General features: G+C 39.6%; 1 protein-coding gene across 6 annotated transcripts in view; it reads left to right on the plus strand.

Annotated features, from left to right (window-relative positions):
- The window catches only part of GNG7 (G protein subunit gamma 7), a 174,342-nt gene extending 163,882 nt beyond the window's left edge, over nt 1-10,460 (plus strand). For all 6 annotated transcript variants that reach the window (XM_089687438.1, XM_089687440.1, XM_089687439.1 and 3 more), the window contains 2 exons: nt 1,373-1,492; nt 7,168-10,460. In XM_089687438.1, the coding sequence (XP_089543564.1) occupies nt 1,412-1,492; nt 7,168-7,293 (207 nt within the window). In that variant the 5' untranslated portion in view covers nt 1,373-1,411 and the 3' untranslated portion in view covers nt 7,294-10,460. The remainder of the gene's footprint in view (nt 1-1,372; nt 1,493-7,167) is intronic.
- The last annotated feature ends 11,881 nt before the right edge of the window (nt 10,461-22,341 follow it).

Here is a 22,341-nt window from a genome sequence, read left to right on the forward strand (position 1 = left end):
TCATGAGTCAATGTTTAAAATGCCCAGACTAAATTTAGTCATTTTTGGCATCTTTACACTGATAAATGTTCTGTTTTTATTATAGTCTGCCAAATGCCCAAACCTGTGAAAGAAAAAAGAATGTGTGCGTGTATTCATGCTATGGGGGCTCAATCCCAAGCCAGGCTGTATGCGTCAATAGACTGCACAGATCGGCCCTGCCCCCTCCTAACAGGATTTGATTGATAGCAGCAGGAGCCGATAGTTCCTGCTATTGTCAGTAAAGCCTGTGAAACCAGGAAGAGGGCAGAAGAGCTGTTGCAGGCAGGACAGCGGTGGATCGAGAATAGACTTGGGTAAATGTTTGGGGGTGGGGGGGTGTTAGGGGAGCTGCTGTTGAAAGGTGTTTTTTTTTTCTGGGGGGGGGGGGGGGTTTATCTTAATGCGCCGGTGCATTAAGGGTTTTTTTTTTCTTTACCTTAATGCACCTGTCTACATAAAACAAAGCCTCAAAGTTGTTGTTTTTTTGGGGTTTTTTTCATTTTACCGTTAAGGTAAATGCAAAACAAGGTAAAACAAAAAAAATACTTTGCCATGTAGAACCACTTTAATGCTTTGTTTTATGTCAGAGCAGACCGTGAGCACATGCAAATAGTCGACTGCTGGTTCTCCAAGGAACAAACCTCTAGTAACCGATTCTAGGCATGGGGCATTGTGCTGGGGAATGTTAATGTACAATGTATGAGCTGGAATGGGCTACCAATCCTATGTGTAAATTTAGTTCCATTAAATATACAATGCATATATGCAACCTTAAAGTGGTATTAAAACCAAAAATCTAACAGCTTACCAATCATGTAGCTGAATTTTTTTTTCTTAGGCTTTTTTTTTAGGCTTCTTTTTCCCCCCCCTTGCTTTTCACCTGGTGATCTGACCACTAACACCCCTCCCTTTATTAGATTGCCTCCACTCTGGATGAAGGAACACAGAGGGCGTGTTGCTTCACAGTAGCATTGTTAGTCTGGGGGGAGAGGAGTGTTACGTGTACTAATTTAAATACATTAACAAATTGAAGCCACACTCCAGATAATATTTTATAAGCAATTACAGCAACCGTTTTTTTTTCTTTTTGGGGTACAGGTTTTACATAAAGCTGATCATTTGTAAGTGTTAAATGGTTTGTCTTATCCCTGTAACTAATACATCTGCAACAGGGCTTGTTTTTTTGCAAAACAACAGACTTGCAGGATCAGCAGGTAAAAATATAGGAAAAAATAAAATATTGCAGCCTTCACATTGGTAAGCTGCAATATAATAAATAATTGCTTTTGGGTTTAATATTACTTTAATCTTGACATACATAATGTTAAGTAAAATTCTGCTCCTTTTACAGACATTTCTCCAGGTTTTGTAGGAAGATTTATGGCAGATAATGTCAACCTCTAACAACATTGCACAAGCTCGGAAGCTGGTGGAACAGCTCCGCATCGAGGCCGGTATTGAAAGAGTAAAGGTACTTTATTTCCCAGCTAATATTTCCTCATTTATGTCTTCCTTTGTTCCTTCCATTCATTTTTTACCTTCTCGTCCTGTGGTTCTATTGAGTGCTCCTTTGTTTAGCCTTCCCTGGCATGTCTAGTAATATCTTAAGCAGGTACACACGTTCCTGCTGAACCGGCCAACTTTAGTACCTGTCTACCACTGTCTGTTCAACAGAAGCTGGTCTAACCCTAAAATAACCCAGAAAACCAGCATTGGATCAGCACTTTCAGCCAATGGCTGCAAGCGTCTATCAGTTTACTTTGGGGTGGGGGGGAGAGGGTGCCCGTCCCAGTCTCTGTTTGTGATTAAAACACTATACTTGGAAGAATGATATGTGCACACAAGGGGTTGCAAGGAACAGTGTAATTTATGCTTTATAATAAATAACAAAAACGCTGCAAACAGAAAATTCTTGTTCTGCTAGAAATGCCCCTAGCTTTTAATCTCCTCTTGTGGAGTGATAACACGATGCATTTTTGTGAACAGAGTGGTGTCAGCCCTACACATTGTCTTTTGCTAAACTACTCAACCACTCCCATTGCCTTCCTATTCACATCATAAATACTGATTGTCTTTTAGTCCAAGAGAAGAACAGGGAGGGCTAAAAAGTCTTAATCATACAGAATTCAGTCTTCCATTAATCAAGACAATGGGTTTACACCTTCAAATGAGGACATTTGCAGAGAAAGTTAGACAACCTTCTGTTTCTGTTTTAATCTATTTCCACCTGGAACCCTAGGGAGGCTACACTCTGTTCACATTTGGAGATTCACGTATGCCTTCCTGAAGCACGTGAAACAGAGGGGGTCCCCATCTGGAGAGTTTCCTGGGAAGGTGCTATTGTCCTGGTCTGGTGACTCCAGGGCTTTGATACTTCCCATGTGGGGTCCCCCCATATTTTCTCTCACACCCCAGCCTGGAAGCAGTCACTGGACACTGGGTCCCTGCCTTGTGCACATGGGGTGGGTGGAAGGATTTTCCTTAGGCCATGAGCAGTGTACCGCAGAGTTGCTTCAACTTTCAAATTTGTTGCCGTCGTGGAGCATTGCGCAACAGAAACATTAGTTTGCCATGGCCATAGCATTCCATGTGGCACATTTCTTAGAAGATTTCTGTGCCTCCTCTGTGACGCATTTGGGCATGTTCTGTGTGTACATTTCTGCCCCTGTTGGAGCAACTTCAGTTGTCCCAAAACTCAAGGTGCCATTTTGTAGTGTGCCTTGCCTCTTCTACAGGCAAAGCACACTACAGCTTTATCTCTACCCTGCCCTGAATTGTGGTTCAGGTCTCCGTATCTGCCTTCACAGCAGCCTTCAGTTGTAAGACACAAGTCTGCACCCCTTCTGCTCTGCAGCAGCAGATTGTTAGTACCCTTCAAGGGATCCCCTCACACTCATGGCAGACATCAGGCAGAAGGGAAATGGGATGAGGGGGCAGGCCAGCATACACTGTACATAGGACAATTTTCAGAGCTCCTCTGAAAACTCTGCTTCTGGTACATTGGACCTCAGTCCCCACACTTCTGGGTTTTTGTATCTATTCAGGCAACTCTGTCAGTGTCCCCTGTTGAGTCATTGTCTGACTCATCCATCACAACAGCATTGCCTCCTGATGAAGTTGAGGAGGAAGATGAATTCTTCGTGTATGAGGGTCCCCTCCTGGGAGGATAGACAGTCTCCCTTGACTTCTCCTAAGCTGAGAGAACCAATTAAGGTTCTAGTGGACAAGGTAGGCTCCTGTTAAAAATTAGAGCACTTTTTACCTTCTAAGAAGAAAGCTAAGTTGACCACTGCAATCTACTACTTCTGGTTTTGTTCACACAAGTGTCCAAGGTAAGGTAAAAGGCAGCTGAACCAGTTTTAATACCCCCTGAGCACCCACCTGAACAAGGAGCTGTAGCCACTCTGGACTGTACACATGCCACAGCGTTGATGCTTTGCATCTCTGGCAAAAGTCAATCACTGCATCACATTAGGTGGGCAGTACTGTTGCCTGAACGTGACCCGTTCAGTGAAATGGGGCTGTACTGCAACTGCCCCAAAGCCGCATGCAATGCACTCAGTTTCAGCGTGATTCTGAATAGCACCCCCACACATCTCATCCCGCAGCGTGATCACGGGTGTGGGAACTGCATGGTCAGAAAGACCATGCAGTTTACCTGCGGATACGTGTTGGAAAAGGTGCATGCACCTTTTCCTTGTGTGAAACGTGTGTAGAGCAGCCCATTCGAATGGCCCGCACTAGTATGCACCAGGGGTAAGTTGGGAACTTCTCTTTTTTATGAGTCTGTTATATGCCCTAACAGATTTGATGCCAGTGTTCTCACCTGAAAGGGACAGCATACAACCAATAGTGTTAATGGAAGTCTGTGTCCTGTACTGTACTCCAAGAAAAGGATTTTTCTAGTACATCAAAAATAATTTGTGTTTTTTTTTTTTTTTTTTTTCTTTTTTTGGGGTCTTGGTTTTTTAATATAACACAGGCAAATTGCATAGGACAGCTCTGAATTACTAACAACTACAGTATGATCCTCCTGCGCTCCTAAATAAACAATACTACTGAATGTGGGGAGCTGCTAACACCCAACAATATACCAAATGGATACTAGGGCAAACAATTCTAAATAAACTGGTATAGCGCTTACCCTAATAAATATCTATTAGTGTATATGAACACAATAATAATTAATACATGACAAAAAATGTATACCGTGAATATTATTGTGAAGTGAACTGATCCACTCAGGGATCTAAAGTGAAAACCAAAAGTGACTGAACATGGTGTTGTAAACCGAAACAGTGAAACCAAAAAAAGTCCAAATGGGACTAAAAATAAAGGCAAATGAAAAGACAAATAAATGGTAGATGACAAATCCCTTAAATTGGGACCAAATAACTCACAAAATAATAATCACAATGGCTTAATTTGCCAAAACTGAAAAGTGACAATAAGTGAATCCCTATTGAGGGATCAAAACTCCACTATAGTGACAAGTGCTGTTATAACATAAAACACTCCCAAATATATATGAACATATAAAAATAATGTTATGAATAACATCAACACCACTCTATTATGAATGATATTATGCAGTAAGTCCAAAAAATAAAAAATTATAAAAATAAAAAATGGACAAAAAAAGTAACAAGAAATAATATATAAAAAAATATTTATATATATATATATATATATATATATATATATATATATATATATATATATATATATATATATATATATATATATATAAAAATTTCAAAGGTGCATAAACACCAAGTGATCCAACGATTGATCCAAACGTGCAGGTGATAAAGTGGATGTGCATAACAACCAATGTGAAATAATCCGTAAGCGGCTGAATTGCCCCCTCACTTCCTTGTAGCGACCCAAACAGGCCAAAACGCTTGTAGGATCACAAAAAGGGATCCTCCACGGTTAGATTCCCCCCTGCGGATGATATCCGTCCAAAGCGGTGATATCCCCTTCACTGGTATCCGTTTAAAGCAGCCAGGTCCCCTCCAGAGATGTTTAAATGTGATATAGTCAACTCACATTAAGATCAAGGTAGAGACATAAAAGAGATCTTCCATAGTGTAAATCTGTTTATTATACTTTAACCACTTGCCGCCCAGCCACTGTAGAAATACGGCAGCAGGGTGGCATGGCTGGGCAAAAGCACGTTTTAAAACGCGCTTTTGCAAAACAGGTAGGGGGCACGCACGAGGCTCGCCGCCGCTCTACCTGCACCGCTGATCCCGGCCGCGGGTGTCAGTCGCCGGGTCACGGCCGGTCATTACCGATTAGCGGCAATCACTGACAGAGCAGGGCTGCAGTAGCTCTGCTTTCTGTCAGTTCCCTGACAGCTCCTGACACACTGATCGGGAGAGAAGAGTTTCTCTCCCGATCAGCGTGTCCCCGTGCAGTACAAACCCCCGCCCCCTAGTAAAACACTCCCCTCACACAGTTAACCCTTTCAGTGAATAAAGTTAACCCCTTCCTCCCCAGTGCCATTAGTACAGTCAGTGTTTTTTGTTTTTTTTTTTTGCACTGATCACTGTATTGGTGTCAGTGACCCCAAGTCAGTTCCCCCCCAGTGTCAGAATGTCAGCCGCAGTCCTGCCATAAGTCACTGCTCGCCGCCATTAATAGTATAAAAAAAAATTAAAAATCTGCGTATCTTTCCCGCCATTTGTAAACACTATAACTTTCACGTAAACCAATTAATTTACACGTCTTGGTTTTTTTTATTAGCAAAGACATGTCGCAGAATGCATTTTGGCCAAAATTTATGACGAAATTTGATTTTTAAATTTTTTTTTTACTGTACATGTTTTATAGCAAAAAGTCCAAAATATTGTTTTTTTTTTTCTCAAAATTGTCAGTCTTTTTTTTTTTTTTTTTTTATAGCGCAAAAAATAAAAAACGCACAGGCGATCAAATACCACCGAAAGAAAGCTCTATTTGTGTGAAAAGGACATAAATTTCATGACTGCGCAATTGTCCGTTAAACTAGTGCAGCGCTGTATAGCAAAAAAATTGCGTAAATTGCAGTATTTATACCATAGTTTGTAGACGCTGTAACTTTCACACAAAGCAATCAATATACACTTATTGGGATTTTTTTTACGAAAAACATGTAGCAGAATACATTTTGGCCTAAATTTTATAACCAACTTTGAGTTTACTATATATTTTTTATAGCTGAAAGTAAAAAATATTGTTTTTCTTCAAACTTTTTGGTCTTTTTTTTGTTTATAGCGTGAAAAATAAAAAGCGCACAGGTGATCAAATACCACCAAAAGAAAGCTCTATTTGTGTGCAAAAAAGGACGTAAATTTCGTTTGGGTGCAGCATTGCATGACCACGCAATTATCAGTTGAATTAGTGCAGCGCCGAGTAGCAAAAAGAGGCCTGGTCATTAAGGGGGGTAAATCCTCTAGAGGGCAAGTGGTTAAAAGACATGTATAGCCAATTGCCCACTCACTTTTCATTAAGATAAACCAAGCTGTAAAACCACATGCTATGGGTGTATTTGCATGGGTGTAGCAAGATGTCGTCCACGCCGGTAATACGTCACCACGTTCCTATGCGTTACGTCCCGATATCACGTGACTTCCTCAGGGTAACGTCATTGGTGACATGCGGCTTTATATAGGGAAACTAGGCGTCAATCACAGTTCATTTTTTGTCACGTATTAATAATTATTATTGTATTCATGCACTAAAAGATATTTATTAGGGTAAGCGCTGTACCAGTTTAGAATTGTTAGCTCTGAATTACTGACAAGATGAACATGGAGTTATTTGCACTTGCATATATAATAACAAAATTCTTGAAAGCAAATAAATGTTCATAGTAGGGGTTTACATACACTATGTATTTCAATCAGTATAGATTTTCTTCAAAGTCTGCCATTACTGACCTGCTCATGAAAATTCTAGTTGCATGGTCATCCCTGCCCTCACTTCTTTGAGTCACTGATCTGGAACAAGCAGGTAGCTAATGAAGTCAGGAAGTCAGAACTACTGATGTATATATTCTGGGTCAGTAAAAGGATCTCAAGGATCAGCATATAAGCTAGAAAATGTCCATGTTTAAACTAATATATGCACTGATTCAGTTGTTGATCTATTACCAAATTTCAGGTATCTAAAGCAGCATCAGACCTCATGAACTACTGTGAGCAGCATGCTAAAAACGACCCGCTGCTGGTTGGAGTGCCAACTTCAGAAAATCCATTCAAAGACAAAAAGCCATGCTCCATTCTTTAAGTGTCCTCCTGCAAATATGACCACAGTTTCTTCATCAGCTCAAGGAGTCTAAGGGAGAAGGCTGGATCAATTTCAAGCAAGCGTTGATCGTCCGAAAAATGAGAGAGAAAAATGAAGAAAAAAATCCCATTGTATGAGAAAATTAGATTTGAAATATACTAATACATTCAAATGACTGCAGCAGTATTTTTATTTTTTATTTTTTTTTTTCATTTTTGGCATTTCAGGAGAGAAATCTTTGTGCCACCTGTAAGGATTTGCTGAATATTACCCGACAGTTCTGTGCCGTATAGCTGTAGTTAGATTTATAGACTGAAAAGACAAACTAGACTGTATTTACAGACACTATTTTTTTTATTGCTTTACAAACTCAATGGAATTGGTTTCTGTGATGTACACCTCATGATATTGATGTGATTGTTTTGTGTACGTTTGTCTGCTGTCAAAGATTACTTCCAGCAGACAATACCATTTTGCAAGCATAATGCCATAGTTGTTTTTAGCATGGATTACAAGAAATAATATGCCATGTTTTTTTTTTTGTTTTTTTTTCTGTTGCCATTGTTTTCAGTATTGATGCATGCTTTGAAATTAATGTCATGAGAATGTGAAAATACATAGAATTTTTCACTGACGAAAAAAGTGGTCTTCATGATCAAATTGATATTTTTCCATGTTTCCACAGGCTTGGATTTGTGTATGAACCCTGTGCATTTACAAAATAATCTTAAAATCCAGTGTTATTTAAAACAAACTGAAGGTTACATTTGAAGATACATTTTACAGGTGGCTAGAACTCTACATTAGAAGATTGTTAGTAGGCCCTTGTAGCTCTCTGCAATAAACCTGTGTATCAGCATCTGAAAACGTTTGCATCACTGCAAATGATACTAGAAACTTATCAGGTACGGTTATATTTTTGGAGCCTTCAATAAAGTGCACCCCAGCTGTGGAATCAACAAGTTTCAAGTTTAATATATCTGAAGAGTTTAGTATGGTGATTTTAGAATAAAGGCGTATCATTCTTTTGAAGAAAACCAGCAAGCTAATAAAGTCCTATAAGAAATAGATGGGTTCCTTTATACTAATTGAGATAAATAGAATATGCATTTGAGTTTTTACTCTATAACAATACTATGAAAACTGCTTTTCTGCCTATAAAATAGGGTAGTGCAAAAACAGCTTGATGTAGCTTAAAAAGAGGTGCAGGGAACTCGGAAAGGTCACAGAAGTATTTCAAACCAATCTCTGCTCAGACTGAAAGGACCTGATATCACGCTGTATTTGCTCATATACCTTAGCCGTTAATTACCAAGTGCCAGTTTTAATTTATATTTTTCGGAAATTGATAACATGCCATTCCATGTATTTTAGCATTTTAAGCCACTATATTTACATTATATGTGGTACAGCTAGGTTTGCAGACACTTGAAATTAAAATGAGTTCACCTCCTGTATTTATCATATTTAAAGCAGAACTTTATTTTTCTTTTCAACTTTGCACCATGTCAGATCTCACTTTGTTTTGTATTAGACCAGCAGACTCCATATCTCTAAAGTGCTTTCAGACACCCAAAGTGAGTGATCATGCACAGCCAAAAAGTGTTCCTGGCAAACTAGATAGATGCCAGAATGTAAAATCTCATTCTCCTGCTCTCATGATGCCTCTGCTTCCCATGTGACAGTACACTGAAGTAAAAAAAGAAAAATCATAATAAAGATCAACAGCAGGGCTTTATGCAGGCATAAATATTAGAAGCTGAATATTAGAGATCTGCCACCTAAGGTGCATGAAAGCTACTAGTGGCGTGTGTTTTATGAGTCAGCGCCAACCATGGCAACCCAGGGGTGGACTTGTTATTGTAAAGTATGGGAATGAGGCCTCAAGGAAGAATGGTAAGCAGTAGGGCTAAAGATAGCGCAATCTTCAGCCTTTGAGGGCGCAAAAAGGACATTACTGATCCTAACATACAGGAGGAAATTCAAGGTCAGTTACAGTTTACTTTAGAACTGAACAATTTGGCAGTAATTGGAATTCTGTACTTGACTACAGTTCTGCTTTAAGTATGTATTTTACTTGAACATCGACACTTAAACTCTGCTTCAGTTATTGTCTAATGTATAAGAAGTGCACAAATAATATAATTTAGCATGTATGTGGCTAGGTGAGATTTTGAGTATTTATGTCTAGAATATCAAAAGCCCTATGTTTGACGTCTTCTGTCTTTTTTTTTCATAGTGCTCTAAATCATCGTCCATGTTATTGTCATCAAGATAAAGACCTATATATCTATCTGCTTTCTGAACTTAGTAGAGTTTTTTTTTTTTTTTCAGGTATCATGAGTATTGAAAGTTAAAGCAAAGAACATTTTTGGCTTTGTGTTGAGAATGAAAACTTTTTTCTTTAACCTAACTTTTAACAGTTCTTAGAAAAAATAAACTAATGCAATTTTAACTACAGAGACTAACCCATGCCAACCTTGGAAATAAAGTCAATAGACCCAAGGGAACCACTGTGCCTACGTCTTAATCAGTGCAACTGGTCAAAATTGATATCTATATTGATGCTGATAATGCAGAATAGTATTGATTCCCTATGTATTCATTCTGATAATGGTACAGTTGAGAAAAAAAGTCTCCAGATTGACCCTTACATTGGATCATTCTTAAATTACATAATTTTCACTATCCTTTGGTGGTTTTTCTTAAATCTGTCAACAGTATTCTGATACAGAATCTACAATTAAAGTGATTCATTTTATAATGAACAATACATGTTGTAAGAGGTAGGTGTGGTATTTTAAGCTATATTTTATAAAATTCAAGTATGCTATGGCTGTTTTTTTTCGATTTGCTATGTATTTAAATGTTTCAAGCAAATTTATTTACATTCATTGATGTGCACAATATTTTATCACTTCTGTGACCTCGGCCTGTATATCTTGCACATTGACATCATTTTTAAAAACAAATCTTTACATAATTATTAACTTCATGTGCCAAATCAATTTGCACTGTAATTATATATTTTTGTGGTGTAGCTGTTACAATGTTTACCTGAATAAAAGAACCACACTTTTAAAAAGCTAGTAAATTGTCATGTTTGTTAAAGTTTAGCATGTAGCCTTTTTTAACTTGTTGAGCACAATAAAATATTCACCAGTAAACTTTTTTGTTAAAATTCTTGCCCCAGCACCTGTAGTTTACAACATTGAAAGTTATATGAACATTGAAACTTTCAATGCTACTGGCTCCCTCCTGTCTCACTGCAGGAGGAGCAATGGATTGCCTTGCTATCCTAGGCTACGGGGCTGTGTTTCTATAAATGTACACACACATCTGGAGTCTCTGCATGCAAGTGTGATGTCATAGGATGCTAAAAAAGCAAAGCTGGGTCAACCTAAACTAGAACATAGGCAAAGATTAAAAGATAGACGCTGCATACTCTGTAAGTGATTGAATCAGCTGCTGAAAGTGTTTTTGAAAAAAACAGAGGGCTTAAAGCTGAACTCCATCTTTTTGATACATTTTACATAGTTTGTTTGGGCCAAGCTGGTCTAAACTATGTCTTTCACGAACATGTATGGCTGCTGGCAGTGCCATGTAAACTGTATGTAGCTGAGGCTACATACAGCACTGTGTTCCTATCTCAGACCCCGAACACAATAGAGACCTTCCCATCTTGGGCCCACTCAGCCATTCGTAGAAAGTGATGTATTCTGTCAATTAATACAAAGCTTCCTTTGGTTGGCTGAGTCAGGGAGGCGGGTTGATAATGTCACAACCTCTGACTCAGCCAATCAGAGGAAACTTTGTATTCATTGTTAGAATAAATCCCTTTCTATCGCTTTCGCTTTACACACATTCATTACAAAGTGGGAACTCTTTATTGAAAAACCTAAACTATACAAAAACCTAATGTCTAATAAATAAAACCATAATTGGCCAGTTATTAAAAACCCCAACCAGCTGCGGGAAAAATACTAAGGATCACCTCCCAATGAAGAATCACATGCATAAAAATGACCCTGACAAATATGTATATGCACTCCTATGGGGGGCGTAAAGCATGTGAACTATAAGATTATATTGCATTAAAGGAACATCTCCTCCATATAGGTATAGGTACTTCTTTTATGGCTAGATGGCTATTCAAGGTCCATATTTGGACATTAGCACAAATTAATCCACATATGGGCAATGCCAAAGCAAACTGCGGCAAATATATAGTTAGCTCCCAAAGGAGAATGTTGTATCTTCACATACACTATATTGCCAAAAGTATTGGGATGCCTGCCTTTACATGCACATGAACTTTAATGGCATACCCGTCTTAGTCTGTAGGGTTCAATATTGAGTTGGCCCACCCTTTACAGCTATAACAGCTTCAACTCTTCTGGGAAGGCTGTCCACAAAGTTTAGGAGTGTGTCTATGCGAATGTTTGACCATTCTTCTGGAAGCGCATTTGTGAAGTCGGGCACTGGATGAGAAGGCCTGGCTCTCAGTCTCTGCTCTAATTCATTCCAAAGATGTTCTATCGGGTTGAGGTCAGGACTCTGCGCAGGCCAGTCAAGTTCCTCCACCCTAAACTTCTCCTCCATGTCTCTATGGACCTTGCTTTGTGCAGTCATGTTGGAACAGGAAGGGGCCATCCCCAATCTGTTCCTGCAAAGTTAGGAGCATGAAATTGTCCAAAATGTCTTGGTATGCTGACACCTTAAGAGTTCCCTTCACTGGAACTATGGGGTAAGCCCAAACCCTGAAAAACAACTCCACACCATAATTCCCCCCCTCCACCAAACTTTACAATTGGCACAATGCAGTCAGGCAAGTACCATTCTCCTGGCAACCGCCAAACCTAGACATGTTCATCAGATTGCCAGACAGAAGTGTGATTTGTCACTCCAGAGAACACTGTGCCATGATCTATTTTGTTGATTTCAAGTAAAACCAAGGGAGCATCCACAGCTGCTTTGGATAAACCACTGCAAACAAGACAAAATAATAAACCAAAGCGCTTGAGGGTTCCCAATAGCATTAGCTTGGGATTAGCCAGCCTATATGTCAACCAATGTGAAGAAAATGGCAGTCACTATGAGCATAATGGTTTTTATAATGCATCCATCACAGCCAATGATCATGTTAAAATCCACTAAATATCCATAAACACATGGGATACAAGAACCCCCACTTACATATTCATCAGTGTGGCAGTAAGGCTGTGCGAAAGGGACGACCAATTATGTTGCTCATGTAGTGCTGATCTGATAGTCATCAGTGTGGCAAAAGAACTGTGCAGCTTCTTCCAGCATCCCTGGACATGGGCATTGATTGCATCCTGTGAGCCATTTCCGATGTGCATGATCGCCAGGCCCTGTTGGAAAGGGTACTCTCCTTCCACAGACCTGCAAGTCTATGTCCTCACTGTGGCACTCCTCTTTGTTTACAAGAGACCTCTTTGGACTGTTGCACCTCCAAGACGCTTTTTGGTCTTCCTCCTCCTGTGGTCAAAAAGTTGGAACTATTTACAACCTTTTAAGGTCCCCCCCCCCTTGACAGGTTTTGGTTTCCAATCTTTCTTTGCTCTAAGGAGTGTAGAGACAAGTGTTGCCAAAGGCAGTTATCCTAGCTTTCCATCAGGAGTGTTCTAGAGGGTTTTATTCAAACATGTTTTGGAATTCAAATGAGGTGAATTCATTAAGACTGTTTTGGATCTCAAGGGCCTAAGCACCTTGCATATCCAAGTGTTGTATAAGGTTGGTTTGTTTGTTGATAGCCTCATTAGATATTTTGAGATACCAACCTTTGTGTTCCTAAATTTCCCTGGCCACCAATGATTTCTATGCAATTTCCATGATCTGTTTCTCAAAGCAAAATCAAATGGAGGACAAGGTGAAAACTGAGACTTCAGTGTCCACATACAGTACAATTCCTTTTCGTGGTTCTCAGACTCATCATTTGCTGAATTTTACAGCCGTATCCTACATATAGAGATCCTATCTAGGTAGGACAAACCCCTTTTTCCCTGGACAGAGAGAATCATTCATGACCCCAACACAAGACATTTTGTGTTTACTTTGATCACCTTTGTTTCCTCTTTCCTTAATCTTTAGCCAATGTGCTGTTTGGCTGTCTTTGCAGCATTGGACCCATCACCTGGAAGGTCATCCGCTGAGGATCCAATCTGTCAACACCAAAGTGGTGACTTACATAAGCCATTATGGCACAAAAAGTTGCCTGTCAACTGCTCAAGTGGTACACATCTTTCACTGGGCAGAAGATCAAGTTCCAGCCCTTTCAATGGTCCCCATCCCAGGAGTGGAAACCATGACAGGTAAACTTTGAATATTTAGTGTCTTAACCTGGCAGAGAGGTCTTTCTTTTCTTTTTTTTTTTTCTTTTACAGGGAAAAATTTCAACTGATCTGTCTATGGTGGGGAATGCTGGACATGAACCTGATGGCACCTTGTCACATTTTCCTTCATTTATGAAGAAATTAGATTTTTTTTTTAAATTCTGGATGTGTTTTATAGCAAAAAGTAAAAAATATATATATTTTTTTCAAAATTGTCTGTCTTTTTTTGTTTATAGCACCAAAAAAATTAAAAATGCAGAGAAAGAAAGTTCTATTTGTGGGAAAAAAGGCCATAAATTTCATTTGGGTAATGCAGTGCCATATTGCAAAAAAAATGGCCTGGTCAGGAAGGGGGGTAAATCCTCTGGAGGGCAAGCGGTTAACCGCTCTACAATACTGCTGCAGGGCTGTGCAAAATTACGTATATATATGTGATTTTGCATTTCTGGGTAGGGGGTGTCCATGCCCCCTACCCTCGCCGCCATTGGTGGCTTCGCTGAGTATCACTGGCAGGGGAGAGGTCTGCATATAAACAATACTGATTTCTCCCGTCAGCACTACTTTGTATTGCTCTGTATAGCAGAGCAATACAAAGCAATGTGCTTACACAGTGAAACACACAGAGCACACAGTTAATCCTTTGATCGCCCCAGATGTTAACCTCTGTCACTGGGGATGTCAGTGACAGTCAGTCCCCTCCCCCTATTGTCAGAATGCCCGCTGCAGTCCTGCAGGCCCGCATTAAGTCGCTGAAATAAAATTCCAGTATATATACTGCCATATGTAGAAGCTATAACTTTCATATAAACCAATTAATTTACATGTATTGGGATTTTTTTTGGCAGCAAAGACGTAGCAGAATACATTTTGGCATAAATTTATGACAATTTGTTTTTTACTGGACATGTTTAATAGCAAAAAGTATAAAATATTGTGTTTGTTTTTTTTCTCAAAATTGTCGGTCTTTTTCTTTTATTTATAGCGCAGAAAATTAAAACCGCACAGGCTATCAAGTACCACTGACAGCTCCATTTGGACATAAATTTCATTTGGCTGCAGTGTTGCATGACTGTGCAATTGTTAGTTATGCAGTGCCGAATCGCAAGAAATGGCCTGGTCAGGAAGGGGGCTAAATCCTCTGAAGGGCAAGTGGTTAAACCAAGTAGTGTGTAAACAAACCTATTCCATAACGTGAGAAAAGAGATATTACATCTTAAATATGGTAAAGTGCCTCTTTCGTGCACTTCAGGATACCAGTGGTATAGCTCACTCACTAAATTTGGTTGACCACTTGTTACAAAATGGATGACAGGGCAGGATAACATTGCTCAATAGCCCCAAAATCCTTTGGTTTTTACGATCTTCATAGCACTCAAGAAAAGAAGGCCCCATTCAAAATCATTGTTCATGATGACATCTGTATAGATGAAACATGGTTTGCAGGACTTGAGTACCGTGACACCTGTACACCGAGGGGAGGCCGCTCACAAATCAAGGGCATTGGTTTGGTGCTCAATTTGTCTTCGTTACCAGATTCTTAATGCTGAGCTGAGCTCTCTCTGAGTACCTCTGGATTGTTTTTAATGTGACCTTTTAATAAAGAAGTTGTTTTCAGCTATGAGCTCTTTTAATAAAGATTTTTTACGCATTTTCTTTTTGTATTTTTTTGAGTAGGACCGTTCTTTAATGAACTATGGCAAAAAGCACAAATGACAGTGCAGGCTGCCAACATCTTCCTTAATGCAACAGTTTTGGCTTTTCAAGTCCCTCCTGTAACAGTATCCTAGCTGTTTATTGATTTTCCACTTTCTGTAACAGATTGACCATTCTGTTCATTCTCCAGTGATATCACTGCAGTGTTGTTACCCTGTTAGGCTCCGAGGGAATTGAAGTAAGTGAGTGATAAATTGGAAGTCCAACTGCAGCTTTCAAGCTGTAGCAGCAGTTTTTTTTATCACCCCACCTATATACTGGTTCTCAACTGCCACTTTCACTGCCCAGCTTGGCCTGCATGTAAACGTGGAGAAAAATAAAAGTAATTATTATTATACAGGATTTATATAGCGCCAACAGTTTGCTCAGTGCTTTACAATAATGGCATGTTACAAAAAAAAAAATTCACAACCTGAAAACTATTATTACAAGTAATATTCACATACAGTTAACATACTTTTTTTTTTTTAGCTATTCTTGGCCTTTAAAGCAAGACTTTTAACAAATAGAGGCATTTATTGCAAGGAGTTTGGGCCTTTAAGCTGGAATTCAGTCTTTGCATATTCTGCACCACATGTTCCAGAGCTATAGATTTGCTAGAACCAAAAAAAAAGAAAAAGGTTATGTGCAATTACCTCTTAGTGTCTGCTATTCAATGGTTATGTTGACTTCATAGGCTTAAATGTGAGAAAAATTATTACTTTAATTGAGAGATGAATTGGAAAGTAGTTTGGTTAAACAATAAAAAATAATATACTGGGAAAAAAAGATATTACTGACAAATCTCTATATTAGTATTTTGATTGTGTAAGTATTTTAGATTAAAGATCCTCACGTTTCCACTGAGGTGTTACCAATCAGCAGGGAAATGTTCATTCTATTTACTGTTGTTATTATATCATTAAATAAATTCCTGAATTTGCCTCCACCTTTTTATAGTTATGCTAGGAATGTTGTGAGATGATTCGTGTTTATCATTATGTTCAACCAATTGCTTAATGATTGTGTGGATCACTTGCAGGAGAAAACACTAAGATGTATATATGCCACTTTAAGTTACATAGAGAATTGTTATAGAAAGGCAGTGACACATTCTGGAAATACTGGTTTGCAATGTGTGCCTTTCCCAAATGAGTTGCTTTATAAGCATTAGCTACATTTACATAAACGTGTCCTTTTTGTAAGGTTACATTTTTTTTCCATTAGCCTCTTCAGTAATGGTCTACCCTTTGCTTTAACCCTGGCCATCTTAGGGGTAATGCTATTAAAGTATACCCCATAACTGGCTAGGCAGTTTTTTTTTTATGCTACTGTTTGAGTAGGTGTTTGAAAGTAATATTGCCACCTGTGGCACTGATGGATATTTGCAGCCATATGACTTCCTCTACAATCTCTAAGGAAAAGCGTAGTTGCTATTCCCTAGGGGAGCTAATTTTACTGTAATGCTGTATTACCAAAATGTTAGGGATCTTTGGCTTTGATGGTCTCTTGAAACTGCAGCTGAGCCAACAATGCACGCTGGAAAGTACTTAAAGTGGTTCTAAAAGTAAAACTTTATTTTACCTTAATTTATTCTCTGCATTAAGATAATAAACATTCTGTTATTTTCTGTGCTCCTCCGCACAAATCTTACCTGCATCAATCCAGGGCCGTACCGGTCGTCACTTATATGCCCTCTCACAGGCTCTGCTGAGAGCAGCGGGAGCCATTGATTTCTGCTGCTGTCAGTCAAATCCTGTGAGTGGTGTAGGCCATATGGGCGAGCTGGGTTGTGTGCGTCAATGTACACATACAGCTCAGCTCGAGGTCACATGTCTGCCCCCCATAGCAAGCGCTTGCTATGGGTGCAGGTACAGAAGGGGGGCAAGATCGCTGGCAGGGGACTCAAGAGAGGAGGGTTGGGGTTGCTCTGTGCAATACCATTACACAGAGCAGGTGAGTATATTGTGTTTGTAAAGGCAATTTTTTTTAAATTAAAATAATAATCACTTTAAATATATTCTATATGACTGTGTATTTGAAGAGTACTATGTACCAAGTATGTTACAATCAGTGCAAAGATTCGATAAGATGAAGAAGCATGGAGCGACTGCACATGCGCTTTCAGCCTCATTGTGAAGCCGAGTTCCGGTTTAAAAAAAAAATTTTAAGCAACAGATGGCATGGCATTCATGAAAGACAGAAGTTGTCAAACAAATCTGATTTCTTTTTATGAGGAGGTGAGCAAAACCTTGGACAGAGGGGTGGCGGTGGACGTGGTATACTTCGATTTTGCAAAAGCGTTTGACACAGTTCCCCACACACATGGCTAATGTGTAAGGTAAAGTCTATGGGCTTGGAATAATCTGTATGTAAATGATATCATATTACCCCTGTACAAATCATTACTAACACCTCATCTGGAATATGCAGTTCAGTTTTGGGCACCAATTCACAAAAAGAACATTGGGGAACTGGAGAAAGGGCAACCAAACTGATAAGAGGCATGGAGGAGCTCAGTTATGAGGAAACATTAGAGGAACTGAATTTATTCTCTCTTGAGAAGAGGAGATTAAGGGGGGATATGATCAACATGTATAAATACATCAGTGGTTCATATAGTGAACTTGGTGTAGAGTTCTTCACCCTGAGGACATCACAGAGGAAAAGGGGGCACTCTTTACGTCTGGAAGAAAAGAGATTTAATCTCCAAATACAGAAAGTTTTCTTCATAGTAAGAGCTGTGAAAATGTGGAATAGACTCCCTCAAGAGTTGGTTCTGACCAGCTCAGTGGATTGCTTTAAAAAAGGCCTGGATTATTTCTTAGATACACAGAATATAACTGGTTACTAACATTTATAAGTAAAGTTGATCCAGGGAATATCCGATTGCCACTCAGGGGATCAGGAAGGAATTTTTTCCCCTGCAGGAGCCAATTGGATCATGTTTTGCTGGGGTTTTTTTGCCTTCCTCTGGACCAACTGTGGGTGTAGGATTATAACTTTTTTTTTAATGGTTAAACTGGATGAACTTTTGTCTTTTTTCAGCCAGACTAACTATGTAAACACCGCTGGAGAGACCTAAAAATCGCTATCCACTGATGGTCCCCATTCAAACTGGCTGAGATTGAGGGAATTTGCAAAGAAGAATGGCAAAAAATTCCTCAGTCCAGGTGTGCAAAGCTTGTCGCCTCATAACCAAAAAAGACTCAAGGCTGTAAAGGTAAAGGGTCAATACTTAAAGGATAAGTTGACCTTTTGGGAACATGTTACATGTTCCACATGTTTTTAGCTGCAGCCACGCCCGCCAACCCCCCACCCCCCTTCCTCTGACAGCACATGAGAAGTTTCCTTGTACTATCTGTCTGATTTGAAAACAGTGCCACCTCACTCATTCACAGAATTCTGTGAATGAGTGCATACAAGTCCCGTCAGCCTTAGCGGCTGCCGGCTTGTGGTTTTCAATTAACTACACCGATGCTGTGGAGCGCCTCGGTAGTTCATTGAAGCTTCCTGTCTGAATATCTGCTTGCTCTTACATCCCGTACGGCAAGCAGAAATTCTGAATGGTCTGCAGGAGACCTGCATGGCATCAGTGATCTACTGATCGCTGGTGCAATGCTTTCCAGGCTCCTGCATACAAAATTAATAAATGCACATTTTTTTTACCTGCAAAAAAATGTGCATTTATTATTTTTGTCAAAAAAGTGAACTTATCCTTTAAGTACTGTATATCTTGATAGTACCAATTCAAATGGGGAAATATTGTACTTTCAGCAAGTTTCTCACCTGAAAAAATTGAGTCTGCCAGAGGTGTGCAACAATAAACTTAAAATATACTGTATAGCACGTTGAGCATAATGATAAACAGCAGAGGCTCAATTAAGTCAAATTAAACATATTATAAATACATTACAATCATGGAGGTGTTAATAGTGGCACTCAGAAGTAGTAGTGATTTTCACACAGGATTCATACAGCTTTCACCCAGGATGTACATATTTTATTCTTTTGAATTTAGTTTAAAAAAAAAAGCATGTATTGTCAGTGAAAGCTGTGTGAATCTTGTGTGAAAACATTTATAAATAGACCGGATAGGCAACACATTTTTAACATGGGAGGCTTGGCACACTATGAGGTCTAAGCTAAGCACTCCCAAATCACTGTATAATCTGGTGCCATTAGAATTTTAATATAGTGAATGGTTACCATTAGTCCTTTTTTCAGACAAGTGTTCCCAGAGTTGTTCTGCCCCTTGCCCAGCACTGCAGTCATGGAGGCATTGCTAGTAGGGCACCAGCATCTCTCGTATTGTGCCTTGCACTGCTGCCACTGGCTTGTTCAGATCTCTGACAACAGCTGTACAGAGCCAAGGCTCCCCTTAGGCCCCTCCTTGGCTCTGATGTGCAATATCATGACATTGCTAAGGACTTTTCCCTCACTGTGCCCTGCTGCTGTAAATGAGGTCTGGTAAGTGCACTTCAGGAAGGGGGTCTGTAGTTTCATACTGGGGGGGTCTTTGGTTTGTACTTGGGGGAGAGTGTTCTGTTTTAGGGGTATTTTGGAGGAATGGTCTTTACTTGGGGTGATTTAGAGGGAGAGAGGGATTTTGGGGGATAGAAATCAGTACCGAGAGATCTTTAATGGCAAGCGGGGGTAGTTTTTTGTTCTGCCATGTATAATAGCTTAAACAGTAGGTGTTCCTTACCCCTACATTCTGGACTAAGTACTTCTGACCTTTGCACTCCATACCATACCCCTTTAAGACCCTTCCACTGTTATCACAATTTGAGTGCACCCACAATTTGACCTGGTGTGATGCATGGTGTTATTTCTCTAATCACGTTTTTGTATTGTCAATGTCAATGTTGCTTAGGGCATGTTAAAATGGGGTGTGATTTTGTAGGTGTGGCTAAAATGGGGTTTATGCTCTTGTGAGTGGCTAAACATGGGCATGGTCACGGTCAGATTTAAATTTGAAGTGGCATTTTTTAAAGTGCATCTTTATAACAAGAATTGTTGGCATAATTTGATTTAAGTTTTGTTTTTAATCTTTAGTTTTGTCTTTAGTTATGTTCTTCTCAGGGTAAATGTGGGACAAACATTGGTTTCTCATATTGTTTTCATTTTTCTTTGGGACTCTAGTGACTTCTTTTGAAAATGTATCCAATATATTGAATTTCTGAGGTAATTTTAAAGTGGTTTTAGTTAGTGGCTTAAAGTTGGTACTCTTTTGGTAACTGAGAGGGTCGGCAAAGGTTTGGGGACAAAAAAAGTTCTCTAGGTAAAATATAAACACAGGATAAATGCCAATCTTTAATGAAGACAATAACACACATTCTTTTTATTGAAATTCTCTTTGCAACAAAAAAGGTCCTGCTAGGCCTTGGTGTCATACTAACTTTTCAGATATCATAGTGTGACAAAAAGCTGACACAGTGTAATTGGTGAAGTCACATTTTTATGGCAAACAGTTGTAGGAGACACATACAGTGGAGAAAATAATTATTTGATCCCCTGCAGATTTTGTAAGTTTGCCCACTTACAAAGATATAATTTTTATTATAGGTGTATTTTTAATGGTAGAGGCAGAATATCAACCAAAAATCCAGAAAAAAACACGATACAAATGTTATAAATTGAGTTGCAGTTCAGTGAGTACTGAACTGCAGTAATGGATCCCATACCAACCAATAATAATTCTGGCTCCCACAGACTGGCTATGTGCTCATCTGGTACATAGATTAGTCCTGTCAATTTAAGAAGATGCTCCTAACAACAGCTCGTTAAGTGTATAAAAGACACCTGTCCACAGAATCTCTTTCTTCCATTCACAACTTATCACCATGGGCCAAAGAGCTGTCAAAGGACATCAGGGACAATATTGTAGACCTGCACAAGGCTGAACTGGGCTACAAGACTATCAGTGAGAAGCTTGGTGAGAAGGAGACAACTTGTTGGAGTGATTATTTGCAAATGCAAGAAATACAAAATAACCACAGTCACCCTTGGTCTGAAGCTCCATGCAAGATTTTGATTCATGGGGTAAGGATGAGCATGAGAAAAGTGAGGGATCAGCCGAGAACTACATGGGAAGAGCTTATGAATGATCTCAAGGCAGTTGGGACCACAGTCACCAAACAAACCATTGGTAACACAATATGCCACCATGGATTGAAATCCTGCAGTGCCTGCAAGGTCCCCCTCCTCAAGGAGGCACATATACAGGCCCATCTGAAGCTTGCCAGTGAACATCTAAATGATTCAGAGAAGGCTTGGGAGAAAGTGCTGTGTTTAGATGAGAACAAAATTGAGCTCTTTGGCATTAACCTGCCTCGCTGTGTTTGGAGGAAGAAAAATGCTGAGTATGACTCAAGAACACTATCCCTACAGTCAAGCATAGAGGTGGAAACATTATGCTTTGGGGCTGTTTCTCTGCTAAAGGTACAGGCTGACTTTGCCGCATTGAGGAGCTAATGGACTTGGATGAGAACATTCTTCCTGCAGCCAGAACACTGAAGATGGGTCTTCCAGCATGATAATGACTCGAAACATACCACCAAGGCAACAAAGGAGTGGCTCAAGAAGAAGCACATTAAGGTCATGGAGTGTCATATGACTTCCTGCTAGAACCAGAGAACCACCGCCCACCCATCATCACCTTATATGACGTGTAGGAGGTGGTTAAAGTGGAGTTCTAGCCATTTTTTTGTTTATTAAAAGTCCGCAGCCTCAAAAACTGTAGCTGCTGACTTTTATTAAACAGACTTACCTGTCCAGGAGTCCAGCGATGTTCTCACCTGCGGTGTCCCTTCTCTCCTCCATGGCACCGGCATCTCTATTGTGGGCATCAGGCTGTGACAGCTTGTGGCCTCACAGCCTGGTGCCCACTGCGCATGCACAAGTCGCGCTGCGCTTTCTAATTGGTCCAGCAGTCTTCTGGGTCCTGTGAAAGTACCTGTCAAAAACAAGTATCCAATCCTCCTTCCCCCCTCAAAAG

This window comes from Staurois parvus, unplaced genomic scaffold (assembly GCF_062004578.1).
Source record: "Staurois parvus isolate SC_StPar_1 unplaced genomic scaffold, SC_StPar_1.0 ptg000425l, whole genome shotgun sequence".
In the NCBI taxonomy this organism is placed as follows: domain Eukaryota; kingdom Metazoa; phylum Chordata; class Amphibia; order Anura; family Ranidae; genus Staurois; species Staurois parvus.